The sequence below is a fragment of the Zophobas morio genome, unplaced genomic scaffold, assembly GCF_036711695.1.
Source record: "Zophobas morio isolate AGI-343-1 ecotype UQ-CSIRO unplaced genomic scaffold, CSIRO_AGI_Zmor_V1 ptg000008l, whole genome shotgun sequence".
NCBI lineage: Eukaryota > Metazoa > Arthropoda > Insecta > Coleoptera > Tenebrionidae > Zophobas > Zophobas morio.
The window spans coordinates 15,772,299-15,787,924 of record NW_026972113.1 but is presented as its reverse complement, the minus strand read 5'-3'; the positions used below and the strand labels follow the sequence as shown (position 1 = coordinate 15,787,924).

The window sequence follows — 15,626 nt, the reverse complement described above, 5'->3', positions numbered from 1 at the left end:
TACTCTTTCGTATTGCTAATTTCCTGATAGTCGAGGAGCCCCAATCGTGTGGATAGCACCGTCCCATTCGTTGCATCGCGATTTAAGCGCCCCACACCTCCTCAAATTTCTGTTAACCTGATACTCAATGAACTGGAGACGTGCGAACAGCACCACTATAAACACGTCAGTGGCGAACTTTACCCGCAACATCTTCTCTATTTTCTGTTAGCCTCGTACAAAGACGGTCCCACACTTACGAATGGTAACGTGCAGGACCACCGAAGACCGATCCCTCCATGACGGATCATAACTTGACCACCTTTTTACGTTCCTACTATCCTGATATTCACTAAGCCCCAGTTGTGCGAAAACACTACTGCAATATCCAAAAACCAACTAACGAGTGCTTGAGAAAAATATGTTATAAATTTTATTATTGTTGTTGTTGTCATAGAATTTATTGCTTTTTACGTTTTTATCATCTAGAAACGCATTTCTAGGTACTAGTAACTATTTGATAAAATTGAGGTTGATATACATAGATGTAGTAGATATTTAAGAAAATATAAATCGACTGAAATAGTTTTAATTTTAAAGTGTGTAAAAATGTAGGAATGGACTTTTAATAAAAAACATAAAGGTATTGTCTGTGTGTGTCAATTTTTATTACATAGGTGATCTCCGAAACTACTAGACTGACTATTGTGAAATTTTAGACGTATTTTAAGAATATTGTGTGGATGTTAAAAACATTATCAGAATATCAGAACATACTTAACTTCGATTTTTATATTTATACATAGAAAGAATGCGACTCTTAAGCACCAAGCTGTTTCCACGACTGTTATCAATTAAGTTGCAAAGTGTAAAATTGATTACTTAGATGGAATTTTATAAAATAAATTTGAAGGAACAGGACTTCATCCATTCTTCCTTCTTTTCTGCGTTCCTAATAATATCGGGTTTTGGTTTGCGCGGATGGCACCAGCACTCATCCAAGAAATAAAAGACTACCGCCTGGTCATGTTCTCCTGATGCCCGAGACGAACAGCTTCTTAAACACTCCCACGCTGGTGTTAATTAGAAGAGGGAATGAGGAAATGGAGGATTTGCCGATTCAGCAGGAGAGGGAACAAAGCGCTTATTACAAAACTGAAAACTTAGCTAAGCTCTTATCATTCGTTCTTTTATCAGCACGCCCAAGTGTATTTATTGCATTGATATCATAGAAAGAGCTCATTTGTGCACGATGCATTGTGCGAACGTGTGCGAAAACTTTCCTCTGGTTGTTGTTGCGCCTTATTTAATTTTCCGATTTTCATCGATTAGGCCCATGTGTGTTTCCCAACTAGGCCACATATGAAAATCCACCATTCGTGTTTTCTGATCTCCTGCTACTCATATGGATTTGATTTCCAATAAATTCACGCATGAGTGAGTTTCATCCAAAAAAAAAGTATGAACGGATTACCAGACTCTTTCTTACCTTTTGTTCCTAGTTTTCTGCCGTTGGATTTTATCTTAGAAACATTAAGAACGCGGTTATAATTCTTATCTGTCTTGATTCTCTAATCAGACAATAATATGGTTTTATTTTTTGTATAAAAACTATAATTACATTTCTGCTTTTTTTTCTTATTTATGTTTTTATTGTTAAGAAAATTATAGTTCATTCTTGATGCGTGAGTGTATGTAGTTAGTGCACCTGCTACGTATGCATAGAAGTAACATGGTGAGTGGTATGGAATGTGTGTACTTCTTCGATCTTCTACGATCCTGTTATTTCGCGGGCCTCATTCTGCAATGTCTGCAGGTGGTAGTTGTGTGGCGGCCATGACAGCGACCTGATGACCTACATTGGTGGTTACATTGTGCTGCGACTTTCTGGGAGAAAATAGCCCGATTTTTTAAGCCTGCACTGGTTGAAGATGTTGAACATATTTTAACTATATTTTTGAAATTAAACGTTTTTAGTCCACTTGTTGTAAAATTGTCCCTATGCGCTTCTTCGTGAGAGTCTATTTTCATTAACCACTGACTTACAGATAAATATTCACATGAACAACGACAGTGAGATCAATCAGTTTCTTCAATTTTTAAATTTTGCAATTTTTTTACAGTTTCGGTCGGGAAATGAAAACCAAGATGCTTGCACATAATCTATTTTTATCTATTCCTTTTACAAAAATTACAACTCAGCATGAGATTTCTTCTTTGCATTCAGCCGTGCGCTAATCCTCCTTCCCAGTTCTTCATCAACCTTTGCAAAATTCTTTATGGCCCTTTTTTGTAAAAAATCTGCAGTGGTCTTCAAGGTCTCAACAATATTGTCAACCAAACGAAGCCTCTGGTCCTCCTCCATAACGTTATGGTAGAGTCTCTTCGCCTGCCCATAATTATCCCATGCTTCTCCTCCGTTATCGAATCTCCCCTTGTCCCCAGCAACTCTCTCTGTCGGTGCGAATTTTTTTCCCCTAGAACTGGCATCGGGTCCTCCAAAACTATTAGGATGGTAATTGGGTGCACCTCCTTGATTATCTAAGGTCATGAACCCATCCCTGCTAAAATTATGAGCTTGGAAGGGGGCATTCACTGGGAGCTGTAGATGGTTGGCCCCCAAACGATACCTGTTGAACGATATTGCAATACTATATACATTTGCTACTTTTTTCTATACCTGTGGGTATCTCCGTATGCGAAAAGTCTCCCTTGCAGCATCCTATCTGCTGTGGCTCCAATTCCCGGGGGTAGATGAGCCGGGTCGAAACCCAACTGTTCAATTTCTGCGAAGTAGTTTCGAGGATTTTTGTTCAAGACGAGTTTGCCAACAGGGATGAGAGGGAATTGGTTGTGAGGCCACACTTTGGTAACATCCAAAGGGTCGAAATCACTCGCAGCAGCTTCCTCGCTGGTCATTATTTGGATATAGAAGGACCAAGAGGGAAAGTTTCCTGTGGCGATGGCGTTGTAAAGATCGCGAAGGTGGTAATCGGGATCTTCGCCTGCGATGCGTTTGGCTTTTGTCGAGTCCATGTTGCGAATACCTTGGTTGGTCTTGTAATGGAATTTGCAGTAACAGGATTGTTTGTGTTCGTTAATGAGGGTGAAGGTATTGGAACCGAAGCCGTGCATGTGACGGAAACTGGCAGGAATACCTTTGGAACAATGTACAACCACACAATAAAAATACATTGAAAGTACAAAAACATTCTTTACCTCTATCCGAAAATAAAATCAAAACCTGATGCATCATCTCCTCTCTCAAAGTCGCCATGTCCCAAAACATATTCCAGTCCCTCAAATGCGTCACAGGATTCCTCTTCAAAGCATGGATAAAACTCGGGAACAAGATCGCATCTCGAATAAAAAAGACGGGCGTGTTATTCCCCACCAAGTCCCAAATCCCATCTTCTGTGTAAAATTTCACAGCAAAACCTCGAACATCTCTTACAGTATCCGGATATCCCATCTCTCCAGCAACTTGTGAAAAACGTATAGCAATAGGTGTTCTTTTTCCGATGTGAGCGAAAACCTTGGCTCCTGAGTACTGGGTGATGTCATGGGTTACTTCAAAGTAACCAAAAGCACCAGCTCCTTTGGCATGGACCACACGTTCAGGGATGCGTTCCCTACTAAAATGAGCCAGTTCGTCGATGAAGTCCCAGTCTTCTAAAAGGATCGGACCTTTTTTGCCCACCGTAAGAGAAGCATCCTTGTTGAAAATGGGCGTGCCAAAGGTGGTAGTCGCAGTTAAGTGGGGTTCATCCTAAAATCATCAACCTAATTAAGCTGTCCTGTGTTTAGAAGATTTCTCAAAATTAACGTTTGAATAGAAAAAAATGTAACAGTTATTTGGGAGCTTTTTGAAATGATAAAATTTGATTAAAAGTTCTCTCCCATGTCAAAATTATATTACTAGTTGTGCATTCCAACATATTATATGGTGACATGAACAAAAATTCAACAAGACAACCATTCTCATTCACAATTGGTTGGGTCAATTATACATATTGACCTCTTGCAGAGTATTATACGTAGATATTTCCTTTGAGTGGGGGTGAAATAAACAGCAAAATTCGTTTGAAGCTCACATAGTCAAGTATAGCCCCATAGTGAGTAACGTGGTCAATGACCACGTCCCAGCGAAAATCAACGACTTGCGTTCGCCAACCCCGACAACTACGAATTTTTACGAGTTCAAGTTTCCACACCGCACATTTCACTTCATTTTCATAAATGTCTTTTATTATGAACTCGAAATGACGTCGGTAATTCAAGAAAAACTGAAGAAATTTTGTGGTACGTAGATTAGAAAATTTGGTAGGTTTGCATTATATAATATATAATTGACCCTTTAGTAGAGTTAAATGCGAGCCGCCACTGGATACGTGTTGCAAAAGACAAACATCTGATTTTTTTCCAGACAAGCTATGGATGAATTTACCATCCACAAAATGTTAAAACAGTAACAAAACTTTTAAATAGGTCAAACAAAAATTGCACAAAAATATTTTCTCATGAGACAGGAAATACTGCCAAATGTAATAATTATCTAAGTACCTCGATTTTTTTGGCGAAATCCGACAGTTGACAGCCTGCAGGGTCATCACAACTTTCTTGCGGCATATTTAACACTAGTGAAGGTGAAGGTCGACTTATTTTTTATATACAAAGTACCCAGCTATTATCAACCAGGAAATGGTGCATAAACAGATAACCAGCAGTGGTAGATTTGATGTAAAAATAATTTAAATTTACATAATGCACGACTGTGTTACTAAGATATAACAAAAAAATTCTCTTCACCAAAAGACCGATAAATCGTTTAATTGTGACCCCTCTAGATCATTCATTTTTTTTCTGTATAGTCCACTGCTTGTATTTATACAGCTGAACCGCTTATTGTAGGTAGTTCAAATTGTTTCACAATCTAAAAACATTCCAACTTAAAAAATACAACTTTATGCATGAATCTTTATTCTCTTTAATCCGTGTTCATAGCTAAATCGTAACAAAGCCACACCTTCAGCCCCGCCCCCTTACAACTCCGCGTGGGCATGAGGTTGCAGCTCCGCCTGAATCCCCGCCTTGATTCTTCTCGCAAAATCGCTGTCCACATTCCCGAAATATTTCACCGCCCTGTCTTGCAGAAAGTCTGTCGCATTCTTCAACCCGTCTACTATATTCTGAATAAGCCTCCCTCTTTCTTCTGGGTTCAACACCCTCTGGTACAACAACCTCGCTTGGCTATAATTATCCCATTCTTCGCCTCCGTTGTCGTACCTCGCCGCGTTTCCAACAATGGGTAGGACTGGACTCAAGTCTCTCGCCCTCTTATCCGAATCCGGTCCTCCGAAGCTGTTTGGATGGTAGTTAGGTGCCCCTCCTTGACTATCCAGCGTCATAGGCCCATCTCTACTGAAATTATGCAACTTGAATGGGCTGTTGACAGGCAATTGCGAGACGTTGGGGCCTATACGGTATCTGTGGGTATCCCCGTAGTTGAACAGGCGACCCTGAAGCATCCTGTCGGGCGAGGGTTCGATCCCTGGGATCAAGTGTGCCACATCGAAACCTATAGTACAAGAAATTTACGTCTATGAAGCACGATCTCACTTTACAAACCGATTTGTTCCACTTCTGCGAAGTAGTTTTTGGGGTTGCGGTTGAAGACGAGTTTGCCCACAGGGATGAGTGGGTACTCGGCGTGCAGCCAGACTTTGGTGACGTCGAAGGGGTCGTAGGGGCTAGAGGCGGCCTGCTCGGGGGTCATGATCTGGATGTAGAAGGTGTAGGAAGGGTAGTTCCCGGAGGCGATGGCATTGTAGAGGTCCCGGATGAGGTAGTCGGGATCTTCGCCTGCGATTCGAGTGGCGTCACGGGAGAGAAGGTTGCGAATACCTTGGTCGGTAGTGGAACTTGCAATAGTAGAATGAACCAAAATCGTTGACAAACGCAAAAGTGTTGGAACCGTAGCCGTGCATGTTGCGGTAGCTGGCGGGGATTCCTTGAAGAAAAAAGTTCATCGAAGGTTATTTCCTTCCACACTATATATTTTTTCGAATTCTTCTTTCTGTCACTCACCTCTGTCAGAGAAGAAAATCAACACCTGGTGCATAGTCTCCGGCCTCAGCGTGATCATATCCCAAAACATATCCCAGTCCCTCAAATGCGTCACAGGATTCCTCTTCAAAATATGAATAAAACTCGGGAACAAAATTGAATCCCTGATAAAGAAAATGGGCGTATTGTTCCCCACCAAATCCCAGATACCATCTTCAGTATAAAACTTCAAAGCAAACCCTCGAACATCCCTAACAGTATCCGGATAGCCCATCTCTCCAGCCACTTGCGAAAAACGTACAGCAATGGATGTTTTTTTCCCAATGTGGGCGAAAACTTTCGCTGCTGTGTACTGCGTGATATCATGGGTCACTTCAAAGTAACCAAAAGCCCCAGCCCCTTTGGCGTGGACCACACGTTCCGGAACACGCTCCCTACTGAAATGGGCAAGTTCGTCGATCAAAACCCAGTCCTGGAAAAGAGTTGTGCCCCTTTTACCCACTGTAAGAGTGGCATCTTTATAGGTAATAGGGTTTCCGGAACTGGTCGTAGCACTTTGGGGCTCCTCATCCTAAAATGTTAACGGTTATTTTGAAAAGTAGAAACATTTGGCACTCACTTCGATTTTTTTCGCGTAGTTGAGCAACTGGTTGGATGCAGGCTCCCGGATTTTGATATGTGGTAAATATGACATTTTTACAACTAAAGAAATAACGGATGGTTCAGTTTTATATACATTACAATCTTGTTTATACAACGAAAATTTTTTCCTTTTTTTCACATTAATTTAACCGTGATTACAGTTTTAACAATACGAGATAAGATTTAGTGTTGTCTTCTTCGAGAAATCAACAGGAAGGACTAACCACAAAGTCTCGTTCGTGTCATTCACACCAACAACATGTTTCTTGTTCGATTTTCGTTGACGATCTTCTGGGAAATAAGGCCCGGTAGAACAGGTATCCACTTGGTTTCGATTTCGGGTTGGGGCTTCTCTGTTATGTCGTGGATGGCACCCGATTTTTTCACAACCATGGGTTTTAAAAAACGGGGACTTAGAGGGGAAATTTTGGTTCTCACCCATTTGATGCAATAACCTTCGGGCATTTGTTTTCTTGGTTCCAGGTGGTGTAGAGTGCCGCATAAAAAAAAATTAAATTTTTCTACAACTTCTTTGAACTGTTCGCAACGACAAATTTCCATTTTTAGTGACGCAAATGTTGACAAAGATGACAAAATGTGTAACGTAAAAATGAGTGTTTATCCCTGACTGCTTGATGTTATAAAATTATACTTTTTCAGCAACTACAGTTCACTATTTGTTTACTCAAACCCGTCACAAATCTGGAGTATAGTAATTTGTTTTTCATAATAGTTATTTTTATACTTTTTATTGGCAGAAATTCTTTTTTATTGTTCTGTCAACATATAGGGATACTAGATTCCTCCACCTCCTCATTGCGGGTTTCTATAATCCCTAAATACTTAAAACTTTTTGAGACAATAATTTTAAACTAAACAGCAGAGTGATTTTATTTAACAATAACGATCTTTATTAATCGAAAAAACTGACAATTAAAAATGACACTTTAAAGCTCAGTCACTCACTCCCCTTTTCTATGAAAACCTGAAATCTCCCCTGCAGCCACATCAGCCCTAATGCACCCAAAACTCTTATCCTGCATGCGATCCTGTGAGCAGAATCCGTTGATGAGCTCCCACGCCTCTACCGGTTTATCATCGGCTAAACGCCGTCTAACCCTCCCTTATGCGTCTCGTAATCCGCTCGATAAATCCGCAGAGGCGGCGTCGGCGTCGCGACGCTCACGCCTTCCTGCTTTCCTGCTAGCCGAGACGCCGCTCGCGTGAAAGCACGCCTGAAAAGCGACGCTTTCAGTTTTCACTCATGCCACCTGTTGCGCGCTGAAAGCAGGGCTTTCAGGACAGGTCGAATGAAACGGTGTGGGAAAATCAGGAAAATCGGAAAGTCGAGTTAATGACGCTATTTTAGGCGTCGCGGCGCAGGAACGACGCTATATTGGGTAATTTTTTAATTAATATTATATTAATAATAATATTGTCTTTATTAAAATCAAAATATATCATAAATTAGTTCAAAATACTTCGAATGATTTTAACAGGAGTATTATTGGAAAATTGGTGGTACAGTCAGCAGTTTTTAACAAAAACGAACAATTATTAAAAAAAAAAAGAAGAATGAATGCTATTGTGCCGATTATTATATTTGAAACTGGTAAATTTGGAGTTATATAATTGTTTTAATAATAATATTTTTATAATTTAGTAAAAAAACTACATAGCCATTGTTTAACACGTATCAACAGCTAAAATTACTACTGAACTGAAAATTGCCTTTTAAATTGAAAAAGTCTTAGTTCGCGTCCATTTTTGGACTTTTGAGGTCAGTACTTTTATTTTTACAAACTATGAAGTAACTGTCGCGTCAGACTCAATTGAAAAGACGTAGCGGCTAGTTTTCCTTGCCCCGCCGTCACTGATCGGACAAATGACTCAATTGATTGGTCCCTTCTACGCCATCTATTCGGTTGAAAATATTGGAAAGGAACAGGGCGATAGGAACGTGCGATGGTCGATTTTGGGTCCCGCCATTGGTCGCTTTTGCTGTCAGTGTCGGTGGGTATCGGAAATCGTTGCCGAAAAGGCGCTGCCACAATACCACCGATGGGGGTCGACGCAACAGTTGCCAAGTATTGGAAAATGACAGGGTTGTATGAGCTTCTGGGGACAGAGAAAAGGGAATTAAAAATGGTAATTGGTGAATTTTTAGATTTGATTATGCGGAAATGTAGTTTTTTGCTTCCTGGGGGGAGTGGCGACCTTGTCGGAACGATGATTTCTACGGGAAGGAAATTCATTAGGACAATGTTTACTTTTAATGTAGATCCACAATGGGCGATAAGAAATCGTCGGTATGGCGAATTTCCGGTCCGTGGTCGATTCGTTGAGGCGTCATTGAACTGTGGATGATTCTTTGTGATCGAGTCGTAGAAAAAATGGTGTATATATCAGCTTACTTAATTAAATTGTTCCACAAGACACAATATCCAAGTGTTATCCTGCTAACTTCTATATGTAAATTTCGTAATTTTCTGTTCTGGACGCTAATTTATTGCCTAGTTGCTTAATTTCCAATTCTTAATTACAATTTCATAGGTGACTGAAAATATAGCAAATAACGACATTGTAAATCTCGCTAATATACAGGGTTTTTACTAAATATGCCACAAACATTCATGGGGTCATTTCTTGGATATTTTAAGATTTTTTTGTCCTGGAATAATTTTCGGATAGACGCTTTGTTTCAAAGATACAGGACGATAAAACTAACGACTTAAATCCCTTGGATTTTTATTTATAGGAGCATTTGAAAACATCTTAAGAACAGATCTTAAGCGAACATTTTCACTTCCCGAGCTACTTTCATGTTTTCTCGTCGTTTCATGACCCCAACAGCACGAAAAAATAGGTCTCCCGTTTCAGTCTGTCTCTGTGACATTTGTCTGTCGTCTGTCTGTTTGTGTCGATTTTTACTAGACTACTGGACCGATTGTTGTCAAATTTTGTAGGTATGTTAGAAATATCGTGTAGATAGTCAAAACGCTAACCAAAATTTGGATAATTACCCCCTCTATTGATTTTGTTTATTATTATTATTATATCATTTTATTTATTGCTAATCCGTTTTATTCTTTAGACAGTTTTTATTGCGCAAATCAAGAACGGTTCACCCCCATTGTATCGAAAATGTAACAATACAGTAATGTCGCGCTCGCCTATATTTAATAATAATAAGACAATAATTACTGAGACTTTCAGAAACCATGTTTTCTCGTTGGTTAGCTCTACCGGTTATATCTGACGCTGTCCGCACTGGTGCGAACTGCGCCCCCTCGGAATTTGCGGCGCAGAGACTGCAAGGACGTTAGTTACGCCACTGGTTTTTGCTTTATATAGGTGATCATAAAAGAAAATTGTACAACCTAGAATTGTCACTAACACCCTCTTTTTAACGTGTTTTTCCTTCCACAGCACTGACAACGCCATAATGTTTCATGAAAATTTTTTCTTACACCTGCACTTTGATTTCCCTCCAAGGTTCTGAAATTTCCAGCACTGCATAACCTGATATCTGTGTAATGAGGTCGTTGTCACTTCCTCCGCCTTTGCTTCCTGTTTCATACACATTTACAACGATTTATTTGGCATCTGCTGGCAAGAGTGTGTGCTTTCTTAGAGAAACTCGGATAATATTTCCTTCAGAATCTCTAATTAAATAAAGCGTTAAAACTGGCTGTAACCTGTTCTTATAAAATTAAAATGAGTTCTCAGAAATTGTTTGGATCTTCCACAGTCCCTCACAAACTCATAAGTAGTTTCAGAGACGTTAAAATAAATTTTCCGGCAATAATAACAGGGTTTAAAAACAAAAAGCTAAGTTGATAATTCCTGCTCTTATCTGTACTGGTTTCTGCAGTTAATGCAGATTTACTGTCTTTATTCTTGTGTACAGCATATAAATAAATACATAAATCTCAAATCAAATACCTCCACAATCCACTTTCCACAAAGAAGGCGCAAATTTTATCAAACCACGAATAATTAATAACAACAATGAAACCCGATAAACAACAACCTCATAAACCTTTCTTCAGATAACGCTGGCGCGTTTTTCAATTCTTGGCTCGTCCGTGAGTCACTCTTCGGCTCGTGAAAAGCACTTATCGACGTCTTCGTTTTTCGTGTATTCGTCGTCCGCTACGGCTCTAAGTACCCCCAAACCCGTTGTTTTTCATGTCGCCCTGATTCTCGACGATCCTTATATTTTATCCCGGAGGGGCCTCCGAGTTCTTGCCTGTCGCCACTGTGCATCGTCGAAGGGTGATTCCATTATGCTCTTGGAGAACTTCTCGCCTTTATGGAATCCTGGTTGGGTGTTGACGTCATGTGCTAGCTGTTTCCCACGCCCATATGGGCAAACATGGATATGGTCGTCGGCCTGCGCTTGTGTTGTTTGTTTGTTTGTTACTCCACGTATTTGTTTTCTGTTTCGGTGAAAAACGCGACTGAAAAATCGGTGGCATTATTTCGACGGGATTTTCCTCGCCTCTGAAGCGCAATCGTTTCCGCAAAAATAATAAGATAATATAAATCAGTACGTGCATGATTTTTTATTCTAAACGATAAAAATAGTAGTGAAAATAAACTATGGTTTAAGTGTAAGAGGACACTAATAAGAATATGTAAAAATAAACAAAGGATTTAAAAAAAAACTAGCCTGTGTGCTTTGCCTCGAAAACAAAACACTCTGTATAATTGAAAATGATTTTAGTGCATGCTGTTCAAAAAACCGTACAACTTTAGTCTCTGTCTTTTTTCCAGTAGCTCACTCTGTATTATGTTATTACTTTTTAACTTTAAACTGGGATTTATAAACTTTAATGTTCAATTTTTGCTGTATTTAAAGGGGTTGTAGAAGAAAAGTTGCGGATTTAAGTTGATTACTACAAAAATTTACCATGTTTTAAGTTTCTTGTGGCCGAAATAAGTCTACACATATTAAGAAAAGAAAAAAAAACAAAAAAATGTAGCCCCGCCCACCCACCCTAACTCAATTGTGATGATTTTTTTTATTCGCCGTGAGCCAAGAAGGCGGAGCTTAACTGCAAAATCCTTACTTCTCTATGAGAAATTAAAAACATGTTTTTGGGTATCGTGCTGTTTGTAATGTAAACCCATTAGTTTTAAGAATCATCCTGTTATCATCCACCCCTCATTGGTCATCTTTCATTATCACCAAACCATCCAAGTATATATAAACGCATATCATCTTTTAGAGGATACCAATTCTGTACTGTCTTCGTTCACATTAATAAACATTCGTGAAGCTGCCGATATATTATTTTCATAAAAGAACCCACAACATGTTGAAAGAATACTAAGTATATTAAAAAAAAAAAAATAACGTCAAAGATTAGGCCCCACCCATACCCGCACCGATGTCAATTCTCTATTATGATGAATTTTTCATTTGTTGTTAGATCGAGGGGCGGGGCTTAATTGCAACATTCGTATTTGTCTACAAGAATTTACCATTTTAAACAAGTTTTAAGTTAAAAAAAACAAAATATAAGCCCCACCCACCCGCCCTATCTCAATTGTAATGATTTTTTTTATCCTCGAAAGCCAGCAGAATTTATTTGCAAAATCCTTATTTCTCTACAAAAATTAACCATTCTAAACGTGTTTCAAGTTTCTGAAAATAAAAAAAATCATTGCAATTGAGACGGGGTGGGTGGGCGGGGTTAATATTTTACCTTGTTTTTCATAATATACATAGTATTCTTTAAACAACATACAAAAACATGTTGTTAATTTCTTCTAAAGAAATAAGTATTTTGCAGTTAAAGGCCGTGTGACACGATGCTAAATTTATGACAAATTTTTGTACGAAATTTAGTTCGAAAAAATGTAACTAAATTTACAACTAAACAATATATCTCCTGTATGCCACCTTACTAAATTCTCTTGTAAATTTACCATTCGCGCATGCGTAGTGAGTGAAAATTTTCGGGAATTTAAGAAATAGTGTTGGTAATGGTGATTGGTAAGGTGCGTTTTTCAACATAACCTCTGTGACATAACCTACAATTTGTTTGTTTATTATTTACTTATTAATCATTTATAATGAATCGTGAGGAAATACTTGTTTATAAAACTATTGCTGCTTCGAGTATTGTTCTAAGCTGCTATGCCAATAAAACAAATCGGAAAATTCAAAGAAGAAAACGACGTTCACTATGGAGCAGACCTTGGTTAACAAGGCGACAAGAAGGACGAGATATTTTAAACATGTTAAATACCGAGTTGTTGCCAGAAGATCCAATTGCATATCAAAATTTTTTGAGATTAACGGGTGCTCAATTTGTGGGCAAAAGAACTGTTTGGTTATGTTGATTTCATCATGGCGTCGTACCGGTTGCGCCTTATCGTACTGCGCAGTTTTCGTAACAAATTTAGTCAGTATTTAGAACGTGTCCTAAATAATTTCTCACCAAAATTTACACACATATTTAGCATGTAAATTGTGTATGACACGGTACAATTTTTTGCACAAAATTTATCTCGCTAAAATTTGTCATAAATTTAGCATCGTGTCACACGGCCTTAAGGTCCGGCCCCTTTGGCTCACGGCGAATAAAAAAAGATCATCACAATTGAGATTGGGCGGGTGGGCGGGCTTACAATATGCATTTTTGTTTGAATCTGTGTACTCTTTTTTTACAACATGAAACTTAAAACATGTTTAAAATGATAAATTTGTATAAGGAAATATCGATTTTGCACTTAGGCTCCGCCCCATAATTGCAAAATCCATATTTTCTTGCAAAAATGTACCATTTTAACCATGTTCTAAGTTTCTTTTTTTGTTTTTATTCGTCGTTACCCGCGGGGCGGAGTTTAATTGTAAAATCCTTATTTGTCTATGAGAAATTACCATGTGAAATATGTTAATCGTTTTATACAAAGAAAACTAAACGTTTTAATTAAAAAAGAAAATCAACAGAGAAGCCCCACCCATCCGTTTTGATCTCAGTCATTCGTTGTCATACCGAGGGGCGGAGCCTAATTGCAAAATCGATATTTCCCTATACAAATTTACCAAATTGCTTTCATATTTTTCTATCCATAACTTTTTATGATTAGCGTTAAAACGAAAAGTAAATACCTAATAAGACTTGTAAATGCTCTATTACCTAAAAAATAATTCCAAAAAGCCAAATAGGATGCAAGGTAAACAGTGAAAATTTTATTTAACAGTTGTAATTTACAGTTGACATTGTCTTTAACATCCTGAAGTTAATAGAAAGTTCTACGACACCGACACCGACACTTTCAAAACACTACCCGGCACCTTCTCTAGCCTCCTCCGGACAAATAGCTTTAATAATTTGATTCATATCTCCTGCATTAAAAATATCCCATTTCTTCTTAATAATCGTGTCAATAGTCTCAAACTCGTTATCCAAGAATTTCTGGAACTTGACACAATGTTCATTCAGTTGATTCTCCAAGCAATCCATTTCCGCCCGAACCAGCTTCATCAAACTTCTCTTCATCCTTTCTACATTTTCATCTCTATGGTCCGTTTTTACGTTTTTTATAGCTTTCTCTCTACCATGAGTGGATCGTGGCGTTCCCCCTACGTCGTTTACTTTGCTTTCTTCTACATGTTTCACGAAAGAAACGAAGTTCGTGTTAATTTCTCTGGGTATATTTTCAAAAGCGATGATTTCAATAGACGTGTCATGAAGTTTGTTTGAATAGATTTGCTTGAGTTGTTCTTTGACGTTGTAAATTTTCAGAGTACCGTCATTTAAACCAACGGCTAATAGTTTATCATCTGTGCTTAAATCGAGCGAAGACACTGGTTTTTCTTGTACTAAGTCGTACTGGAAGCTAGTGGTACTTGCAGTATAGTCAATATTATATAGCTTTAGATTTTTCTCTGCCACTATGAGAAAATTTCCACACGAGGACATCGCAAGTCCTGTTATGGGTGCTTTGGAGTTTTCCAGATGGACTAGTTCGACTCCATTTTGCACGTCCCAAACCCCCACATGCCCATTGGTACACCCTAAAACCACCCGATTCATAATAAAAGGGTGGCACCTCAAAAAACAACATTCTGCTTGTTGCTTGTACCTTTTCAAATGACTGTTCGCGTTAATCTCCGGGAAAACGAAAAAAGTCGACCCATCAAATCCACATAACTGTTTATCATCACATGTGAACTCCAGCACCTTCACGCTATCCATGATTTTGTTGAAAATATTAGCAACCATCCTCCCTTTGGTATCATACATGATCACATCTCCAGTTGTCGTCCCCATTGCGATGATCTTCTTCGTGGTGTGCTTGAAGCTGAGCGCCGAAATGTTCGAAACGTTGATGGTGTGGATGAGGCGCACATTCTGCCGATCCTTCGCCGAAAAGATCTGCGGTTTTTCGTTTTCGCGGAGGACAGCGATGTAGCTGTTGTCGTTGCAGATCGACACTTTGACGATTTTCGCAGTGGACGGGGGGTACTGCACCTGGAGGTTTTCCACTCCGGATGGAGTTGAGGAGTGGATCTGGAGGTCGAGGCCGGCCGATACAAACATTTTGAGGGAGTTTGACTCGGAATTTTATTCTTGAAGGGTGACAGACGAGTTGCGTAGCGATCGATGTGCTGGATACGTGACGTCAACATCTTAGTAGGGCGTCAGGAGAGGGAGGGGGTTGTGGAGCGTAGTGGGTGAGGAGTTGGTGTGGGAGCGCTATTGGAAAATGACGTCAACAAGGTACCAGGGACGCAGCAGAAGGAACTGGTGGGAGGTGCGAATTAACGAAGCCAACTGTAATTACATACTGATTTGTTTACAATACACGGTATTTTTAGCCCTGGAAAAAATAGATTCGTGTTTAAGGCATACGATATGAATCGTGGAATAAAACACGGTGTACTATTTAGTACCACTCGAATATTTAAAATTTTCTGC

The 15,626-nt window shown here is 39.1% G+C and overlaps 2 protein-coding genes and 1 pseudogene across 2 annotated transcripts in view; 1 reads left to right on the top strand and 2 right to left on the bottom strand.

Moving 5' to 3' along the window:
- Positions 1-15,626, top strand: part of LOC135125482 (xaa-Pro aminopeptidase ApepP-like) — a 51,798-nt gene that overhangs the window by 31,189 nt on the left and 4,983 nt on the right. The window lies entirely within an intron of this gene.
- Positions 2,129-4,645, bottom strand: LOC135125481 (catalase-like). The gene is made up of 4 exons (XM_064051142.1): positions 4,543-4,645; positions 3,199-3,748; positions 2,660-3,137; positions 2,129-2,609 (listed from the first exon to the last, which is right to left on the bottom strand). The coding sequence occupies exons 1-4, from the start codon at positions 4,606-4,608 to the stop codon at positions 2,171-2,173; spliced, it is 1,533 nt and encodes a 510-aa protein (XP_063907212.1). The 5' UTR covers positions 4,609-4,645; the 3' UTR covers positions 2,129-2,170.
- Positions 4,943-7,277, bottom strand: LOC135125480 (catalase-like; annotated as a pseudogene).